The sequence below is a fragment of the Colias philodice genome, chromosome 21 (genome assembly GCF_061535455.1).
Source record: "Colias philodice isolate Cphi_HAF_F1 chromosome 21, ilColPhil1 Martin Lab GWU primary, whole genome shotgun sequence".
NCBI lineage: Eukaryota > Metazoa > Arthropoda > Insecta > Lepidoptera > Pieridae > Colias > Colias philodice.
Genome location: NC_143106.1, coordinates 2,376,086 through 2,398,671, shown reverse-complemented (window position 1 = coordinate 2,398,671; position 22,586 = coordinate 2,376,086). Strand labels below are relative to the sequence as shown.

At 35.2% G+C, this 22,586-nt stretch overlaps 1 protein-coding gene across 6 annotated transcripts in view; it reads left to right on the top strand.

Moving 5' to 3' along the window:
- Positions 1-22,586, top strand: part of LOC149478709 (cytospin-A-like) — a 57,912-nt gene that overhangs the window by 30,405 nt on the left and 4,921 nt on the right. For 5 of the 6 annotated variants that reach the window (XM_089709031.1, XM_089709033.1, XM_089709032.1 and 2 more), the window contains 15 exons: positions 5,372-5,753; positions 6,407-6,562; positions 6,946-7,128; positions 7,597-7,721; positions 8,384-8,543; positions 8,880-8,975; positions 9,134-9,258; positions 11,818-11,959; positions 12,921-13,097; positions 14,815-14,946; positions 15,777-15,914; positions 16,381-16,543; positions 20,108-20,212; positions 20,530-20,645; positions 21,292-21,424. In XM_089709031.1, the coding sequence (XP_089565157.1) occupies positions 5,372-5,753; positions 6,407-6,562; positions 6,946-7,128; positions 7,597-7,721; positions 8,384-8,543; positions 8,880-8,975; positions 9,134-9,258; positions 11,818-11,959; positions 12,921-13,097; positions 14,815-14,946; positions 15,777-15,914; positions 16,381-16,543; positions 20,108-20,212; positions 20,530-20,645; positions 21,292-21,424 (2,333 nt within the window). Of the gene's footprint in view, positions 1-5,371; positions 5,754-6,406; positions 6,563-6,945; positions 7,129-7,596; positions 7,722-8,383; positions 8,544-8,879; positions 8,976-9,133; positions 9,259-11,817; positions 11,960-12,920; positions 13,098-14,814; positions 14,947-15,776; positions 15,915-16,380; positions 16,544-16,938; positions 19,483-20,107; positions 20,213-20,529; positions 20,646-21,291; positions 21,425-22,586 lie in introns of all 6 variants that reach the window. The other variant, XM_089709036.1, reaches the window with a different exon arrangement.

Below are 22,586 nucleotides of genomic sequence, written 5' to 3'. Positions count from 1 at the left end.
GTGAGTCGAACATTCTGGTCAGGGGGGGTTTTCATCATCATCTAAAAAATTGAGCCTTTCCATTGAGCTATCTATAGAAGGTGCAGAAGAAGATGTCGCGGAAAGCGGGGTGCGCACACGTAATGTAGCACACTGACGATGACGTCAGAACTTTCGCTACCGTCAGAGGGTTGCTCAGCAGGCACAAGCGCTAAAATTCTACCACCACGAGTTAGAAATGTTTGCTGCCGACAAAGAAAATAAAGCATGCTATAAAACTAAGTAAATAAAAAAAGCATCCTCAAATTAGCAATGTATGCCGTGACATACAAACAAAATGGCGGGTGTTTCGTTACAACTTGGCAGTGTATGTCACGTCATACATCATGTTAGTGATCAAAATAGAACCATTCAATGTAATAGAAACATCACAATTATTATCACACTTATTCCATTACACAATAAAGCATACATTTTAGTCATTACACCTGTCCTAAACTAAGTAATATTCATAATAATAGAATAAATATCTTGGACAACGCAGTTGACGTCCGCCGGGTAGCCATTTTTTTCAATTTATGTCAAAATAAATGTTGCTACATGTGTGTTAATTTTTTCTACCCAATAACAGTTAGTGTTGCAACATAAGAATGTTAATTTTCCACACGGAAGATGTAATTATTTTAACAATTTTTTTTTTTCAAGTTCATGTATGACGGTCACGGTACATACAGTGCCAAATTAAGGGTTAATTGCGGAATGCGTGGAAATACCAAAAATCTGGTTTGCATGTAGGTTGGGAATTCTGTGTAACTGCAAGCAATCCAATACCTAACATTTTAGATTCTACCCGCATTCTTCACTGGGGAAACGCGATAAAAAAGTAGTCTTATTTAGATCCGATTTACGACCATCCATTCTGAAAAACTTTCGCGTTTAGAAATTATTGTAGGAATTCTTCTAAACAAATTAACTATACTTATATAAATTATCCTAATGCATTATTGTCTATTTAGTATTATTTCACAGCTCATTTTTTATGACTTTAGTACCGTACTTACATACTTATTTTCCCACCCAAATCTAGCAATTTTATAAACATTGTTATGCTCGATTGCAGCCATATTTTATAAAGTTCGCCGATAAATCATAACGGAATTACAATCCGCATGACATAAAAGTAACTGGCCTACTGAACTAAAGATTCGAATGTACTAAAAATGTAATGTAAGCCACATAGGACTGTAGCTAGCTCACCGCGGCCATGACTGGTCATTCACCCATGCAATCCTAGGGTTACCATCGTTCAATGGCGATTGATTTATTTGTTTTGGAAATGCCTTTTATTGGATTAAAATTGTGTATTTCCAATGGATGTTTTAGTACATTGCAAATGGTTACAGGTTGTAGATTAGCCATGTATATCATTATGTAGCTTACTTATTGAAGAGTTGCTATGTTAATAATAGTATTAAATTTCAATTAAAATTATTTGATATTATAATATGGTATTCGTATTTTTTGGTTATCATCAAGGTTAGCTGTCAATCCATAATTGAACTTGATACTGAATAGTACTATAAAAATATATATCGTAGGTAGATAGTTACCCATAAGTTGTTAAAGACTCAATCAATGTCAATATAAGCTCTTGAGAACACTTGTTCTGACCTTTTTTACTTATTTGTTCAACCGTTATGGTCGTCTAAGTGTAATTAGATTGATTGAAATTAATCTATATTCAACTGAGCTAAAATTAGATTATAGATTGAGGGTTATATTCTATTCATTTGTTTTATAAGATTAGCCTTGCATAATAATTACTCATTAAGTACTTAGGCGTCGGTATTTATTCAAGTCTATAAATACTGATAATTAAAATCTTATTAGTCTGTGTGTATGTCAAGAAAAGTAATGTGAGCAACGGTTAAAAAAAGTATGGTAATTGTTGTCTGTCATATTAAGTTGTTCTCAAGCATATTCAACGTAGGTATATCATGCAAAAAACAATTGCAATAAGAGGTGTGAGTTAATCTTGCAGACATGCTCTTCAATATCAATAGCATAGCCTTATAAATGGTTTTATTGATGACCTGTACTAAACTACTTTAATATACCAAAATCACGATTATAACAAATCGCTACGAAAAGTATCAGCTATCGTTGAACGACTCACGATTCTCGACTTTCCGAGAAATCTTACCAACTTTTTTGCAACAAAAAATCTAAAGTAATATAGATACTTACCTACTTGCTATGTGCCAATCGAGTTGAAGAAAAGTACATTACGAGCGTAATTGATGTGATGATTTTATCCGATGTAGCTATGTGTCTTTATTTGGGAACCTATTCAAAAAGTGTAAAGATATAAAGGCGGATGTAAATCCCAGTATATCTCTAAAATGTCTTAATATGTACATCATCTTATTTGGTTCGATGGTTCTATCTGTATTGAGACATGAGGACACAACAAGTACTTATAGCGACACAACAAGTAAAGCTCCGTTTATAAATTACAATTGAAATGAATGAATGAATACGACAGAATATCCTAATGACTTTATAATAATGATTGACCTATAAGAGCATTGTGAATTGTCATTCAAAGAGATGAAATAGATCAATGCAATATTGTATATGATAACTCATTGTACACGATTTGTGTCCGTATTATAACTGTATTAGAACGAAATAAAATACCAACCCATTTATTTACTCGTAAACATTGTAGGTATAAATGGAATGTGCAAACTTTAACGTTGCAAAATTTGAGCAAAATAAGATGTTTATTAATGACACATGTGCGGTTTCTATAACGTTATAACTTATAAGGAAGATAATGATGATTTCGTTTCTACGAATTGTTATTATCTCGATCGAAGTTAATCCAATATAAATTATACTAAATAATTAATATACCACGAAGCACGAAAGAGCGCTAATTTGAACGATAATATCCACCTTGATAGCAAGTACACATTTTTATTTATTGCATAGTTTGTAATACATATGTATTTAAATTCAGAGATATTCCAATGTAATAAGATTGGCCATAGGATTGTAAACATCTCTCTCAGATGGGTTGCCAGTAAAAACAAACCACAAGAAAATAAGTCTCAATACACAAGTGTGTTTATAATTTGCAATGCGACGCAAGTGAGCCTAAAAATAAACACATAGACAGACGGTTAACTGTTGTTTCATTGTTTTTTTACCAGACGGGTTTAATTTCAACATGGACTGAATAACCTTGATACGTCTATAGACGTCGAAATGTTTGTACCATAAAAAGAAACATGCCATAAAATTATGTCCGCCATATGCATGTATTTATGGCGACCCTATAGCTCATAGAACCTCAAATCTTGGTTTTCCCCTTGGTGGTAATTTGTTTGTAATATTTTTATTACGTATATCAGACATCAAAGTTCAAGTGCTTACATCCTTTTAATTACCTACTTTTGATATTTTGATGTCGGTATAGAAACGTGTTCACAGAATACAAATTCCAACTGCGATATTCTCAAAATATTAAATCAATCTCTTATTTGCATTCAGTTCAGATATACTATCTTTATTTTTTGCAAAAAATTCCAATGGCTCTGAGTAAATATTCTCCTCTATTCCGATGCTAATGGTAGCATGTAGATAAATAACAATAATGGGATTCACCGTGCAAGGGGAATTTATTCTCAGAATCGGATGCATGGCAATCTATCGCTTAAATACACCGGGGTGCGGTAATAGGCGCCGTTATTTGCGTGCGGGGGAGGGGACTATGTTACTGTGTGAATTGAATAGGGGATTGTGGCTAAGGTGACGTCCGTTGTCTCGTTTAAATTTGGAATTTTGATTGGCGGGTTTTGTTTTTTTTTAACTGTCAAACAGCGGGGGCAAAGGTTATTAAACTGTGATTGTATTTTGATATGCAAACGAGGGTTCAATAATTTGAAATGTTTGTTGTGTGATGTTTTTATATGCTAAAAAAATGATCGATTTATTTTTTGTTTGAAATATCTGTGAAATTTCAAGATGAATCTTCTAGCGTAGAGTGAACCGTTACCTATACTAGGGAAGCGCGTACCATCCTAATTCCTAGGCCACATCTTAGCTTTCCATCAGGCGAGACTGTGGTATGCGCTTCCCTGTCTACAATAAAAAAAAAAACAAGATATTAATTGTACATATTGCCCGATTGCAACGAAATAGAAAAAATATTTAATACAAAATATTTTTACTCTATCGCGTCTCTAATCTCTATTAAATACGGTGTTTACACTGCTGTTACTTTTCAACAATTCCTGCATAGACACATACAATTAAATCCTCATTACATGAACATAAAGTACTTATAGATTTAAGATTTACAACAGTTCGTCTGTTTATTGCACTACAATTACCTACTTGACTAAGCGGTAGGTATAAATTATGACAAGCGTACCACGTGTCTCAAACATATGTAGTTATGTGATATTACATTTATCTGATAATTGAGATTGGACTTGTTTGTTCTGCTTCTATGTACTAACACATCGCTGATTGTTATATTTTTATTGATACATTTTAAAGCTTTTAATCCATTTTAGCAAAGGCCAAAGGTTTAAGAAAATTTTTATTCGTCATAAATTGAGGTGCTTTCTTTGATCTAAGTATATGAAGAAAATAACCTTTTCTTCCGTCACCCAGAAATAATTCGTTTTATATTTGAGAATTAATTTATACAATTTGTCCAGTAGTGTCTCCATACCGAATAAGTTTTGAACGTGACTAAGTAGGTGTCATTACAAGGAAAACAACAATCAATCAAATGATGTACAACAAATAGGAACGTAGTTATGTATTAACTATTAATGACGCAAATGTATTATTAACAAGTATCAACTAAAACTTTACATTGAACGTAATGTACGTCTTTTCACTATCTATAAATGCATATTTTCCATTTTGCAGCGACATTGCATGATGTTTGATTGATTACTTCCTTGTAGAAAATATTAAGCAACTATCGCTACATAATCGCGTATATAAGTTTTGCTACGTTCCTTTGCTTTTTTATAATTAATTAGGAAAATTTTCAACGTTGTTGATTGCGAATATAAGTAAAAAATATTAAAGAAAATGTAGGTTAGATTTTTCTATATTAGGACTTATAGTCCTAAATGTAATCACACTATTGTTATTTCGAACGTCATTGGCCCAAATGACTGAGTCGATCGCGACATAAATCATTTCAATTCTATAAACAGTGAACATCAAACAATACAAACACCTAACAATTCCGATCACGCATCGAACACAGTGACCGTTACGATATGCAAATACAATCGAACAGTAATACGAAAACGATGAACTAGACGTCCAAGATGATGAAGTTCAAATCATTGTTCCGTAGAGGACCCAGCCAGGGGAAACAGGAGTCGACCCTCAAGGGCGCTCCTTCCGTGTCCAGTCTCGACTCGAAGCACCACAAAGTTGCGCCAGCGAGAGACAAGGCGCTTAAAATATTCGGCTCCAAAGAGAAGTTGAATAAAGCGCACAAGAAGAAAGATTTGGGCAACAATAATGCCGTGCTCGAAGACCCGGAATTGAGAGAGGGTTTCGAATATGATGATGCGCAGGTCCGGCCCCATGACTATGGGAGCGCGGAAGAGCTGGGCACTGGGTCGGTAGACGAGAGGGGATCGCAGGAGTGCATCAGTTTGCCGGTCAACTTGAATGCAGAACACATGCCTGGGTTTCAGGACGTCGAGCTGAGGCCTAGAGTTGCTTCGGAGGTAAGAGTGCACTTATTTCCTTCCCTGACAATAAAATGTATTAAGACATTATAGTACTTTTACCTTAGCAATAAAAGAGAAATAAAATTTTATTGCCCCTCCGAGATCAACTAATGTAGACGTTGACTCAACTGATAAAATAATATCACTGTTTCAAACTTATCTTAATGGCAGTTTTGTTTGTTTTATCAATGTTGGTAGTGTCTGGATAATAAACAAATTTAAGTCGACGAAAATACAGCCCATTTGTTTAAAATCTTTAGATAATTAGCAAATAACAATAAACTTATAATTGATTGCTTATGGGTAGCTTTAAGTTCATTGATTCTATTCAAAATTTAATAATCCTATTACATTTATTCATATTGTTTTCTTGGTCGTTAACTGGACATTTCTTTTTAACCTTTTAAAGAAATCGTATCTATTGCATTTTTTTGAAGTGAAAACTTCTTTAGCGGCGTTGAGCACTTTTTCTGTAATGGGTATAAAATCTTAAACTCGCGTCAGGACACGTGACCTGATCGAAAAAGCGTAAGACGGATACCATTTCAAAATATCAAACATGCTCAACGTTATTAATCAAGTTTTCACTTCTGCCGGCTCTCCCGGAGTGCAACCCGTGTTTTTTTATTTAATCTGTCTCCAATATCCAGGCTTCTCTCGCATCCGGGGTGCGTGAGATCGAATCCCTAAGGCGGGAATTGGAAGAGAGCACGATGGAGCGAGCTGCATTGCAGTCGCGCGTCGACGAGCTGCTGGAGAAAGCGAGCGAAGCGGACCGGCTCAGGGCGGAACTCGACAGACTGAAGGTAATGAGCAATGTATACGTGACGAATCGGATAACTGATTGGTTAGGTAATTGTGATTTGTAACGAGGTTGGATGAGATGGTAGCGTTTCCGTTTAATTGATTATTGGTGGTTTAATTTATTTCACGTTGTTTCAGTTACGCCATTATCACATAAAACATGATTTATTTTTATCTGCTACAAAATTAGGGTATATTCAGTGATGTACATACTTTGAAATACTACTTCAAATAGTTATTAATAGTGTGGATTGTAATATAGGCAAATTCTCCTATCCTACTCCTACACAACAACTACATTTATTAGGTTAAGCAACTGTAAATATTGCAGATTCTTCCACTACTATAACGAAAGATGAAAACCCAATTTTCATATACCTTCCAGAGCCACGAAGCAGATCGCGAAGCAGCACTAGAACGGCTAGCAGATGAGAACGGAGCGCTACGAGCTAGGTTGCGGGGGGTCGCGCACTCCCCACTATCGGATAGTGAAAAGCGCCAGCTGCTACTCGCGCCAGCGCCGAGGAGGATGCACTCGTCTGCGCCAGCATCGATTGCTTTGGCTAATGTGAGTATCGTGTACTAAACAGACTATAAGATACGCACCAATACCCAGGAGAGTGATTTTTCTACCCCTGCTTATATATCTGGGCTTATAAATTTGAGTATTTTGGGTGGTGGAAGGTGTGTTATGTTCATAGACATTACATATATGGGAAAGATGATGAAAATATTCATAGTTATCCAGAGGGTCAGATACATTAAGTACCCCTCATATCGTTAACTAACATCGAGCTAGAGGAAGATCTGGGAATGACAATATTCCAATATTCCTTACTAATTATGTACTGCAGAATACGGTTTTTAAGTACCAACGCTTGGAAAATTTTTCAGACACCTTCATCAATTCAAATGTTATGTTTTGGTTGGGTCATTGATATTGACCATACCAATTGTTCAGCCCATTAAGTTTCCTTATCTTTAAATTTTCAAGTGTTTTCAATTAATTATTTAAATTTTACTTTTCTTTTTGCAGGGCGAAGGAGAGAACGGAGAAGCCAGTACGCCAGAATGGGACAAGCATTCGTCATCTTCTTTAAGTGAAGTGTCTGTCGCCTGCCTTCAGGATAGGATCTTGCAGATGGAGGAACATCATTATAGGTATGTTTTAGAATATTGATCAATTTTGTTAGCTTTTTTTTTACGTTACAGCCTTTTTGCAGTATGATTTTGATGAAAATCTGATTAAATACTCTTGTGTTTTAGGATTTTTTTTGTAACTTCATATTTATTACGATGGCATCTTTATTTATAAAGGCGCCATCTAGGAATCAACATGAAATGATCCGGATTTTATGATTTCTAGTCAGTGTAAATGAATTTTAAAACTTGTTTTATTGTTTTTAGTCTTTTGGACAATATTGAATTGTGGTGAGTCGTATAACGTTCCCTATAAAGTATAGACAGGGTGTGTTGTGATGTCAGAACCTCTCACATCATAGTAGCAACGCCAAAATCCTATTGTTCACATATAATTTTCTAGTAGTCAGAAAAACATAAATCAGAAAATTCATTTTCATATTATAAACATAGTAGAGTAGTACAAAAAATCGAATCATTATATTTTGTCAATATACCATATTTTTTACATATTTAACATAATTTACACAGAAAACAACAATAATCTATTTACGCAAAATATAATATTGTTATAATACTATGAGTATTTTTTTCTATTGAGAAGGCCATATCCATCAAACCACCACAGTTATCTCAATTTTTTACTAAAATATAACATTAATAATTGTAAATTTAATCTACAGCACAAGTGAAGAACTGCAAGCCACACTGGCCGAACTGGCCGACCTCCAATCTCAACTGGCCGACGCGCACGCCGACAATGAGCGGCTGGCCGACGAGAAACAAGTGCTCTTGGAATCACTTTGCCGACAAACCGAGAAATTGGAGGATAGTCGGACCAAGGTTAATATTGGTTTTTTTATTGAGCAAGGTTGTAAAAATATACAAAAAAAGGTATAAAAAAAATGTTGTGTGGTTATATACCATTAACTGTATTAACCACGGTAAAAGTGAAACTTAGGCACAAAATTATCGTATTTGTACGATAATTATCGTACGGTTCGACCATCACGCGACATGCGCTACACAGACCAAAAAGTTTGAGACGATGTAATAAAAGTTTCACTTTAAAAATTAGAAACAATAATAACTTATTTATTATTTTGAAAAAAATTTAGGTATTATGTTTTTTTTTTGTATATAATTGCTTATTCATATTTAAATTTTATATTTTTTCAGGTCGATACACTCCAGGAACTGTTACTTAGAGAAGGCATCGAACCCGAAACTCTAGGACCCATCGACACCGATCAACAGTTGTTCGCTGTCCTTAAGGTATACAATTTTTATAAAAGTAGGTCTATATTTTTTCAACATGGAAAATTAAGCAAACATTGAAATAACTTTGCAAAGATATAATAATGTATTTAATGTATTTTTTTTTATTTCAAAAAAAATTACAAAAAACATTTTTTTTTTATTCCAATCATCAGGTATCACAAGAAGAACGGCGGCTTCTACTAAGCAAGCAAGAGCAATTGGAAGCAGAACTTGGTGAAGCGAGCACAGCGCTAAAAGAGAAGACCAAAGAAATAGAAACACTCAATGAGAGGATACGGTGAGTAAAATTTTTCACTTGATTGTAGAAAAAGTCATTTTATATGAATAAATAAATATTTCAGGACAATTTTCACACACGGCATGATCAGCTAAGCTTTCGCTTGTGTTATGGAAACCAGATGACTGGTAAACATACATATATAATTTTAAATAAATACTTATATTATAGATAATTAACACCCAGACACAGAGCAAACATCTATGTCCATCGCACAAATATTTGCCCCGGGTGGGAATCTAATCCACGACCACTGGCTTGTTAGGCAGGGTCACTACCAGCTAAGCCAGGCGGTCAATCCGGTTCCAAATGAAAATTCCGTTTCCACGAAAAATTTTATTTATTTATTTATTTATTTATAACACTTCATTGTACAAAACAATATAGGAAATGTGGTAGATACAAATTAATGAGGTACAAAAATTTTGCACAATAGGCGGCCTTATTGCTACACAGCAATCTCTGCCAGGCAACCTGGTAGGAAAGGAAATGTAAGAAAAAAAAGGATAGCGCAAAAAAGAAATAAAAGAAAGAATATATAAAAAAAAATCTATGTTTTCATTTATTATTCGAAAAAAAAAATTCCAATTACCAGAACGACAGGAAAGGAGAATGGGCATTTTACTATGGAAGTTGGGCCTGAACCCTTGAGTTGGACCAATACACATGAGATATTGTTTTTATAATAGATCATAACACATACATAACGGGAAAAATATATATAAAAAAATAATCAACCGGGTTTTTGTACAGTCACATCAAGTTTTATTTCTTTGTGTATAATATTTTTTGCAATAAATAACTAAATAAAAAATAAAATAAAAATCGTTTATTTGTTTCAAAACACAGTGTACAATCATTTTAGAATACAGTAAAAGTTGCATATTATAATAACGGGCACTTAATAGAGATACACTAGTCCCCACACTAGGATCCCCTGTGTCGTGGGAAACTAGTCTCTTCCTATGTTACAGAAGTATTTTTTTTAATTTCTAAAAATTAAAAGCTATACATTGCAGTGTAAGAAATATAACAAAAAACGAAAAACGAAAATAAAATATTTAACAAACTCCAGTGTATGTGTGAGACAATGACAATATCTTTATGTTACTCCAATTCACTTACACTTACAAATACGTACTAATCTTAAGCCTTCTAATAACCGAAATACACTAATATTATGTTTTGTAACAGGTACCTAGATACCGTGTTTATTATAATTCAACGTAGTTAGACGTTTTTTGTGGTTAAACTCAGTCACTTCAGTGACATTTAGATTTATATTTACTTCACTCGAATTAATAACACCGTTATTGTGCGCAAAATAATAGCCAAATAAATAAAACTTTTTGCCTTGACTGTACAAGAACCCGGTTGATTTATTTTTGCACGCCTCATAAGCGAAGCGTTGAGGTGGGTACTACTGTCACTTCGCGCAAAACATCTGATTTTTCAAACTTAAAATGTCTTTATGTATCATACATTGCACTTGTAAGATAATACATACACACACATATTAAGAAAAAACACTATTTTTAACGTTCATGATATTTTTGATGTCATTTTTGTTATTTAAACTAGTTAAAAAACAGTTTAAAAAAGTTCTGTCTTGGACGTCCGTGTGTCTGTATGTGCGGATCCTTTTTCTTGTTAACACGATAGCGACCGAAATACTTTACTAATCGAGTCTTTTTTTTCTCTTACGCTTGAGTATGCTCAGGAATAGAACCCTTTCATTTTTCAGGGTCTGATTCGATGTGGTTTAATTGTTATTAAATAAACAAAAATAATAATTAATAAATATTTATTAAAAAAAAATTATGAGGCGTGCACTTTTGGATTTTCCAAATTATTTTATTTTATTTTTTTCGTAAGTTATGTGTAATGATCTATCACAAAAACAATATTTCGTGTGTATTGGTCTTAGCCAAAGTTTCAGGCCCAATTTGCCCATTCTCCTTTTAATATTTTATTTTTAAGTGTGTTTTTCACAATTTTGTTAAATTTTGACTGGATGAAAATTTTTTTTGTGGTCGTCTTCGTCGTTGGTAGGGTGAACAAATCCTTAGCGAAAATATCGTACGCTTTTGACAATTATTATCGTTAGAGGATTTTATTCCTTTGCGTTTTGACGGTTGTCTCGGCGCTCTGGACTTTATTAGCGCACATGAATAAAGTGGCCAAAATCAATTTTCTATTTTATAAACATTTACTAACTTTAATCCTCTATTTTATCCTCCGGGGGTAGAATTTTTAAATTACTTTCTAAGCGGATGCGTGCGAAATTTTATTTCAATATGTTTGTCGCAGGTAAATTCTATTATTTTGCCGTTTACAAACGGTCGGAATTTTATAATATGTCTGTGTTTTTAGAATTGTAAATCATGAACATAATATAATAAAATGCCGATCGTTTTTAAACGGCGAAATAATACAATTTGCCTGCGACTTGTCCAGTGGGTTAGACTGTCCGACATCAGATCATCACAGTCTTTCAGTCAGTTAGTCGATCGGTCTGTCATGTTTGCGTCCAACTAACATTTGGATGACATGTCGTAGGGCGCTGGAGGGCACGCTGGAGCGCGCGGAGGCGGAGCGCGCGCAGTGGGAGCACGAGGCGGGCGCCGCGCGGGAGGTGGCCGCCGCGCGACAGCACCAGGTCGCCACGCTCTCCGACCTGCTGGACGCCGCCAAGGCCAAGGTGCGCGAGGTGGCCGGCCGATAAACAAAAAAAAATAAACCTCTAATGCACTTTTTCTATATTTACTCCTATGACATAACTTAGAATGGGAAAAAGCCCTCTTATACTTAAAAAAAAGAGGGGTTGCACTCTGGGAGTGCCGGCAGAAGTGAAAACTTGATTATTAACGTTGAGCATGTTTGATATTTTGGAATGGTATCCGTCTTACGCTTTTTCGATCAGTTCACGTATCCTGACGCGAGTCTAAGATTTTATACCCATTACAGAAAAAGTGCTCAACGCCGCTAAAGAAGTTTTCACTTCAAAAATAAAACTCGAAAAGACACTTTTTCTATATTTACTCCTATGACATAACTTAGAATGGGAAAAAGCCCTCTTATACTTCAAAAAATTTACACCACATGTGTATTCTTCTCACCATAACAAAACATACTTCTTCGTTCCCCGACGAGTAAAATATGGGGGTCTTCAAGCGTAAAGTGAACAGGTACCTCCTAGGGAAGCGCGTTCCATCTTAGACTACATCTCAGCTTTACATCAGGCGAGATTGTGGTCAAGCGCTTCCCTATTACCAATAAAAAAAAGACGGGTTGCACTCCGAGAGTGCCAGCAGAAGTGAATTTATTTATTTATTTATTTATGGTCAGCCAACAGTTATTACATCAGTACAAGCATACAAAAAAGATTATAAAATAACTTACATACCTAAATGTAATAACTACTTAAAGGCTAACACCACATGCGAAATAAAACTTGATTATTAACGTTCAGCATGTTTGATATTTTGAAATGGTATCCGTCTTACGCATGGAATATAAGGGCTAAAAAAAAAAGTCCGTCTTACGCTTTTTCGATCAGGCCACGTGTCCTGACGCGAGTTTAAGATTTTATACCCAACGCCGCTAAAGAAGTTTTCACTTCAAAAAAAAAACAAAAGTACCACTAATCCAATCGCCCCCAGTTGGCGGGAGCAGCGGAAGGCGCAGCAGCAGCCGAAGCAGCGGCCACAGCAGCAGCGCGGCGCGAAGCAGAGGCCGCGTCGGCGCGCGCGCACGCGCTGGCCGAGCGCCTCGCGCACGCGCAGCGCCAGCTCGACCGAGCGCACTCGGACGCGAGGAAGCTGCATGATGATGCGCTGGTCAGTGCTTGGATATACATTGAGATATACATATGGAGACGACACCGCCTACATCATTTATGTTCCGCTCAACATAAGCCATATGGCTTAACTGCACGCTCATTTTTTATTTGATTTAAAGTGAAACGCATGAAATATGCCTTCGTGTGTGTTACGATATTGCACAAATAATACGGAAAAGTGAACATAACTTTTCATCGGTAAGAACCTAACTAGATAATAATTTTTGAAACTTAGAACAAAAAAATGGCGCACAGATTTTGTTCGTGGTGTCTCCTCCATACGTAGTAATATTATCTCAATGTGGCTATATAATTTTACTAGCTTTTCGCCCGCGTTTCAAAGAAAAACCCGCATAGTTCCCGTTCCCGTTAGATTTCCATTTATAAAACCTATCCTATGTGCTAATCCAAGTTACCTTCTATATGTGTGCTAAATTTCATTGCAATCTGTTCAGTAGTATTTGCGTGAAAGAGTAACAAACACACACACATCCTCACAAACTTTCGCATAATATTAGTAGGAAATAGGATAGGAAGTAGGATAACATTCAAATGCTTTTTAAATGAGATTTTATTTAAGAATAGAAAAGTTCGATCACGAGGCGGAATGCGAAACCGCACATTTTAAATTTTTGTTATTAAACACAGTTATTAATAAGATGGTGCTATATATTTAAATGGTAAGACGAAGTGTAATATTATAAGTTTTGTATTAAATAACTTGTTAATGTACGATGTTGATTAGTTACCTAATCTACAGTTAGCTACAGACTGTGTGAAAGGCTTATTACACTACCCGATATGAAGGGCCCTGCATCTAGGGTGGGCGTGTTCCCTAGTTAGTGTGGCGCTTATTACACTTCTCTGCGAATTGGGCCCTAACTCAGTTTATACGCGAATGTCTAGAGAGATAAACGTATTGTTGCATTTTACATTATGCCGCCATCAGTATCGAAACTTCAAAAAGTTGCTGTAGCAGTGGCAACCGTTGACGCAATAACAAATATTAAAAAAAGAAGAGAAAGATCTGGGTGAAAGAGTAATTGCGGTTACGTGAAAAGCTTTCAAATATGCAAATACTAAGCGTGCTTGAACCGGGAGTTTTAATGAATTAATTAGAGTAGGTGCAGAACAATTTGAACACTTGTTGAGTTTTAAAACAATTAAATAAACAATTGATTTAAACAATTTATTTATTTGTTAACATGGCGGTGTGATCACAAACATTTGGAACTTCCCTTTTAAGTTATATAAATCTGTAGTAGGGAAGTTTGGTGACACCTTACATACAAAAGCAGCCACTCCACGCACTAGTCGCGCGGCAACTGAGCTCCCTAACCGCCCTAAACGTTATTACATTACCCAATCTGCAGGCCGCTTAGGGAGCTAGGCAGATCGGGCAGACCCGATCGCCCTAAATCGGGACACTAACTCCCTAAGTCTTATCACACCACTCTTAGTTAGGGTTAGGGTCCTAAAAATTGGGTGGTCTAATAAGCCTTTTACTTGGATTTAATGTTATATTTGTTAGTGGTGGTTGCCTATAATTGTGACAGCACTATGTCTATGATTGTAATTACTTTAATGCTTTTATCTATGTTATCAATGTATGTCATGTTGGTGATCCTAAATGAAATAAATAAATAGTGTTAGCAAGCACTAGCAAATCAAATGTGGAAAAACTTGTCATTAACATTATATATGTATACCTACAGGTGTCACGCAACAACGCAAAATCAACAATATCCGAACTGGAGTTCCAGTTGGAACAACTTCGGCAAGAGAAGGCCGCTTTACAGGGAGAACTGCAAACTTTGCAGGACAGCACGGCTGAGCTGCAAATACAGGTATGTGTTCTTTTTAGTACTTCGAAAAATACAGCTATGTGTTTTTTTAGTACTTCGAAAAATACAGGTATGTGTTCTATTTAGTACTTCGAAAAATACAGGTATGTGTTCTTTTTAGTACTTCGAAAAATACAGGTATGGTTTCTTTTTAGTACTTCGAAAATACAGGTATGTGTTTTGTTTTAGTACTTTGAAAACTTTATTGAAATATGTTTCAGTTTTTTTTTTATGTTGGAGGTAGCTTATTGGGTTGGACATAATATTACATATAGGCATTTTAAAAACTTTTCTGAGTTTATTTATCAGATTGCTATGTTTTTAACAGGACCTTATTTTGTGTACCTCTTTTTTATAAATTGTACCTACACTTTTTTATTTACAATTAATTAAATCTATATAATAAAAATGAATCGCTAAATTGTGTTAGTAAGCGCAAAATTCGAGAACCAATTTCGTTGATTCATTTTTTATTGCCTTACATGTTAAGTTATCTTCCTTGAAATGCGAGAATGGTTCTTATGGACAGAAAACGTAAACATGTACCACGGGCGAAGCCGGGGCGGCCCGCTAGTGGTTAATAAATTCATCAGTTTTTCACCATTTTAGTTTTAAGATCTCTCTTTCGACAGAGATTATAAAAGACTAGATGTGCTCTGCGGTTATATATCCTATAGCCTTCCTCGATAAAAGGGCTATCTAAAACCGAAAGAATTTTTCAAATCGGACCAGTAGTTCCCGAGATTAACGCGTTCAAACAAACAAACTCTTCAGATTTATAATATTAGTATAGATTTAATCGATCAACAAATAACTGAAAATGTAACATTTAGGTGCAAGTAGCAACAGACGAGAAGTTAGCGCTGATGAGCCGAGCGGGCGAAGCCCTAGCGCGTGCTGCGGACCTCGAGCGGCAGCTGCAGGATGCGAGGGCGAAGTACGCGCAGTTAGCACGGGACCGGGAGAGAGATGTGAGTGAAATATAGATAGATGAGAAAAGATCGGGTTCTCAATGTTCAAAATTATTGCAATAATGTGATGAAGAAAGTAAAATCTATAGATAAATTTAAATTTATATTCAGAAATTTATATATGTAGATACGATATAGATAAAACTTTAAAAAATTGGTTATCTTTAAAATTAAAAACAAACTCTTATTTAAGTGAAAGTTAAACCAAACTGCAAAATTATGGTTTAGACCAACATCAAGTAACTTCTTGAGTCCTTTTAGTTGATACCCATATTACAGGAGCGTTAAAATAATTGGACCGCCATCTTGAATATGTTGCCATGTTGGATTGAGAATGATGTCACACCAATTAGGCATCGAAACTGAAAGTGTATACAAAATTTTATTACATACATACACATACATTGCTAGTTAATAAAATGCTAGTAAAATACATATTAAATTAAACAAATTTCAAATTAACCAGGAAGCGGAATGGAAACAATTCCAAAGTGACCTCCTCATGACGGTCCGAGTTGCGAACGACTTCAAAACGGAAGCCCAAAGAGAATTGGAAAGACTCGTCTCTGAAAACAAGATGGCGAGAGACCGTATACGACTCTTGGAAGATCAGATGCATTCGCTTAAAGGTATGTTTTGTATGGAATGGTGCATGTGTAAATATAGTTTAGATTTTAAATATATTGTAGAAAATAAATTATTGTTAAGTTCATGAGCTCTTTGGCACGTAGTGTGTGATTTTTCTTATAGTTTGACAGTTTTAGTTTATTCTGATTATACCAGTAGTAAGTAGATTAGAAGGTGCTTGAAATATTTGGATTGAAATGTTGATACTGCATGTTAAGTAGTAAATAGTAGTCATACATAGATAAATTTAACTGGCATAGTCATGCACTAATTATTTATGTAAGGCTTTCGAGTAGTCGCAATCATAGAACTAACAGTGAATATATCATCTCCAATAATGTACTGTGTATATATGTTAATACAATTTGTCTAATTCAACTTTCATGTACCGAAACAGGTTTAAACAGGTCAGGGAATGAAGAAAACGTAAGGAATTCGGACGATGAAGTGTATTATAGTGATTCTGATGGCGTAGATACTCCAACCAATTCACCGAAAGATATTTTTCAGAATATAAGAACTCGGTATTTATCGCGTGTGCACAGTGTGACCGATGTTTCTAAAGATAGTATCGTAGACCAAGCGTTCTTCAAACATAATGCACCAAGTAATAGAAAAGAAGATGATAAATCAACGATTGAAAATTACAAACTGTCTATAGAAAATGTAACATTAGATGAAACTAATGATGATGAAATAGATGCAATTACAAGTATATCATTTGATAAGATCGGTTCTTCTTTAGTTAATAAAGATATTAAACGACAAAATGCTGTAGATTTACCCCCCAGTGCAAAACTTATGAGGCAAGGAGCTATTGACAATAGCGGCGTACTAGATAGAGAATTTGTAAAGAATACACAGCGGAGTAAAACAGGTTACAGTAAAAAACAACTTTCGAATTTATTTAACGGTAAGCCAAAATCGTTCAGTCTTGACAATCTCAGTTCAAGTGAGGAATACAAAAATGCTCTAAATGAATCAACTAGTATTGATTTATTCAGTCAACATACAAATTCCAGTGAAATTTCTTTATATTCAGAAGGCTCTGATAGCATATTTTTATTCCCAATTGTAAGAAACAACGATGATCACGAAATACAGAAAATCGAAAGTCCACCGCTTACTTTGGAAACCTTTAAACCAAATGAAAAGATAAAGGTACCGGTTATAAATATTGACAAAGAAGAAGACAGAGAGGAAGTTCCGGTAATAAAAGCAGAATCTATTTTACCATCTCCATACCCAAATGATTCGCAAAAGGATAATCTTCCGATTCAACCTTTGAACTTGAAACCCGTCATTGTAAGTGATAAGAAGGCTGAGAGTGATATAAAAAACGTTAATAGGCAACTGGAAGTTACTTTTAACGCAGCTCTTGACAGAATGAGTACTGTAAATGATGAAAATGATAGAAATAATAACGTATTTACTAGTTCTGATCCACCAAAGATAGAAGAAAAAAAGGAAATTATAGTAGACCCAAGTGACGTTGGTCCTCTTAAACCAGAGCGACGTAAACATATAGCAAAAAAGTTAAACGATAATATTTCTAATTCCAGTTCAGAAAAATTAAATAACGATACATTATTATCTCCATCAAAAGAATTAAATAATGCAGATAAGCAAAGTAATCCCTTTAAAGAACCTATTATCGAACACAGCGTATCAAAAGATATGAATTCATTACCTGAACCGCATATCGACGATAACGTGAGTTATCACTTGAAAATAAATACTATCAGTGATTTTACAGCGCCGGATATATCTGATACACCTACTTCACAGGTAAGTAGGATAAATACAGAAAACAAAAGTGCAACCAGATTTAACACGTATTTAGCGCCATTGAATATAGTAAACACTAATATTGGCCAAACGTCTCCTATCATATTGAGTCCTGTTTTAATACAACCGGTATTTTTCAAGACAAATACGACAACGAATGGAACTGAACAGAAACAAGAAAACGTAAAGACTACAATTTATTATGACGATACAGATAAAGTGATTAGTAAAGATAATAAAAACAAACCATCAGTTGAAGAGATTAAAACGAATATCGAAAACATTAAAAGTAATTTCGAGACCTCAAAATCGGATGTAGAAAATAAGAAGACTGGATTATATCACAAGAATACGAAACCTAAACTGCTTCCTTTTCTGTCCAAAAAGACAACATCGAATGAAAATTTAGATAGATCTGTAAAAGAAGAGTCCAATAATTCAGTAGCTAAATTATCGAGATCGCCTCAATGGCTTATCGACAATCAATACTATCAACCGATGGAAAATGTGCCCTTTGTAATTAATACAGTACAGACTTTTGTGAAACCTAGTTCACCAATGAATCTACCTAAGACAAATGAGATTCGGTTTAGTGGAAAGCCCCCTCCGCAGGTTCACAAGAAAGAAGAATCTGAAAATTATTACGAAGAAATTGGGGAACCAATACCTTTACCTGTTAGCAAAAACGTAGCCGACGATGACAAAGTAACGAATAAAAATTCTAATAATGATTTTGAGGATGTCAAGCGAGAAGCCATATTGAAAGTGCCACGCAAACCTAAAAAACCTAAAACGCATCCAACGAGGCCGTTTAGCCAAGCTCTAGATGCACCTGAAATAGTGAAGGAAATGTCGAAAGTAACAAAATCAGTGATATCACTATCTCGATCACCCAGTGCTAGCAGTTTGACAAAACGACCAGAATTCGGGAGTGTCAATAAAAATTTAGATAAGAAGCCACCTCAGCCAGAGCTTCGAAAACCTATTGAAGTGCCTTTAAGGAAGTTTTCGCTCCAAGGACAGAAAGCGCCAAGTGTGGATACTAATACAGGATCACTACCTCGCGATAGAAAAACGTATCATTGGACGACTCTGGAACACAAAAGACTATCGCATCCCATACGATCTCTAAATGACACATCGATACCCCTACGTAAGTTAGGCTTATGTGCGCTGGAACGTCCCGTGTGATATCTGTCGACGTGAATAACTAAATGACCGAGAATTCTGCAATTTTGACGTCAAAAAATAACAATCCATTAAAATATACGTTTATAGGACCTTTAAACTGAAGATTAAAATATCTTGGTTATTTTTTGTCGTGAATTTTGCAGCCTATTGGTCTAAAATGTTTTTATGTGATTTTGTTTTGGTGGTGGAAATATTGGTGATGGTTCGGTGGAGTTTGTGTAGTTGTGAAACGCCCTCATTTGTTTGACGTGCTGTTTTTTGTGTTAAAACTGAATACCAGAGCTTTCTGTCTCATAGGCTTTGAGACACACACCACAATGTAACAGCGCACTGCTTATGCTGTTTGAAATGATATAGGAAAAGGTTAATATTTTTTAATTTTGATTAGATACTTGTGTTAAAAATGCTTATTGATAAATAACTTAAATATATCTCGAAAATTTTATAGATTTGGTCTATATGTTACCTTATTCTAAAACTATTGAGTCGATAACTTACAAGAGACACATAATTCTTCAGACAATCTTGACAAAAAAGCAAATAAAATGGTATATTACCTATCTTAAGGTTATATTTAATACTTTCAGCTTTACCCCCTCGTGCGGAAGAAACGCCAACACCCCCACCGTTGCTATCTAGCGCGTCTTTACAAGATATTATGGCGACAGCAGCGTCGCATCGTCGAACTAAAGGTTAGATGGTCTCCAAAATTTTATTTTTCCATTATACTTAGTTTTCGATATTCTCCTTTTTCATTGTTTACTTTATTAAGTCATTAGAATTGTCATTATATTAGAGTTACAGAGAGAACAATAAGTGTTAGCCGTCTGGGGTCTATAGACTATACCATTTTTCAAAATATCTTACCATACCGGTATTCTTGCATATGACATAGCCTTTCTTTACCTTCAGTGCTATTAATCTTTTCTAAATTCTGCTGATTCTGTGTTGAAGAGTAATATCATAACAGTTTTAATAAGACTTCCTTACAAATTTTACCATTTTCCAGGCGTAAGTCGGCAAGACTCCCGTCTGTCCGTCAAATCTCTCATAGAGAGTATAGAGAACGCGGCGAAGGCGGCCAAGCAGTCGCCCGCTACCACGCCTGTCACTGAGTGGCCGCAGGTAACGTGTTTTTAAAATGTATTTATTATCTTTAATGATGATTTTGTGAAATTATTTTTTTAAAAGATAGAGGAAAGTACAAAGTTTGCGTTTAATGCACTAAATAGATGGATTGTGTGGTTCGATCCGTCATCTGAGTTGTGATGCGACAGTCGCGGTATAGTATAATTATTAAAGAAAAAGAAATGTTTTTTAAAGTGAAACTTTTATTACATCGTCTCAAACTTTTTGGTCTGTGTAGCGCATGTCGCGTGTATCGCGGCTGCCGAGTAGGTATACCTACTCGGCAGCCGACCGACACGCGACATGCGCTACAAAAAGCAGTGTTCGGAACCGTTCGAACAGTTTCACTTTTACCGTGGTTTCATAAAACCACACAACATTTTTTTTTTTTTCATTTTGAATTCAAATTATATTCTCGATGGATGGATGGTATTTAAAAACACTGCGATAACAATTTTTCTGAATTATTTCACATATTTCTGAAAAAAAAAATACAATTTTTATTTTATTGAAGTGATACTTTTTGCGCTGTAAGAGCGTTGAGAGTCTATCAAGGCGGCGATTTTCGTATCTTGCCAAAGAAGTTTCACTTTTGGCACGTGCAACGTGCACGTTTTTACAATAATTTGATCAATAATTCCAGGTACAAAACCAAACAACAACCACCGCTACAATGAAGAACGGTACAACAGAACCATGTACGGGTAACGGTCTCACAGCGCCCGCGTTCAACAAGCCGCCCGCCGCCAGAGCACGCACATCGCCTAGTAATGCGGGTGAGTTTGAGTTGGGGTTTGAGTTTGAGTTGGGTTTGAGTGAGACAACAGGTACAATACGAAACAAACACAATGAAGAACGGTACAACCGAGCCAAGTAAGGATAAAGGTAGCAATGCGGGTGAGTTTGAGTTGGGAGTTGAGTTGGGGTTGAGTTTGAGTTAAGACACCGGGTACAAATAACACCCACCACAATGAAGAACAGTACAACCGAGCCAAGTGCGGGTAATGGTCTCTACACTTAAGTTTAATATGAGGTTGAGATTCAGTTGAAAATGAAATTTTTAAAATTTTTAACAGATTTTTTGTCAAATGTAATTTTTTTTTCAAATTGAATGATGAAAAAAAAAACAATTTATTAACAACAATTTAAAATCATTTCGCAATTCTATAAAAATGTCAAAAGTCGGCGTGAGATACTTTTAATATTAGTACTTTTATATACTTTTTTGTGCCTTGTTAAAAAAATAGCATTCGGTCTATCCTCTATCGTCTATGTCAAAAAAATATTCTATAATATATCCGTAATAAAAAAATAAAATAAAAAATAAAACATTCAAAAGGCCAGTACTATAATTTATAGTGTTTATAGCATAGAAATCTAAATAACAAGACACTAGAAGTCGTAAGCGCGCGTGACATTGTCGCCGCTCAGGTGGTTACCATTCCACAAGTCTGTTCGTCGCTTGGTGGTCGCTTGTTCAGTTGTTTCTGACACGTGCGTGAGTAAACATGGTGTGTTGCAGCATTTCCCAGTGCGGAAATTCTTCCATAAATTGTAATTATACTAATAAAGGAATAACATTTCACCGGCAAGTATTTTTGTTTATAAATATTGCCGTTTTTCCTTAATATTAAACAATATTTACAAACAATACGAATGACACAGTCAACCGTTCCTCTCATCACGTTTAGCTATACATTGCCTTTTACTATTGTCAACATCTGACAGGTCGGTTGTTATAACTGCCAGATGTTATCAAATGACAATTACAAGAAGCAATGTACTGCATTGTTAACGATAAAGAGTAAATAGTTGCAAGCTAGTGATGTGATGTGTTAAAATTTTTCGATATCGTAATACGATGTTTTTTTGCGTAATATGACGACTGATGGAATAATTGGATTATATTTTAATTTGAATTCTATTTTATTTTTATAA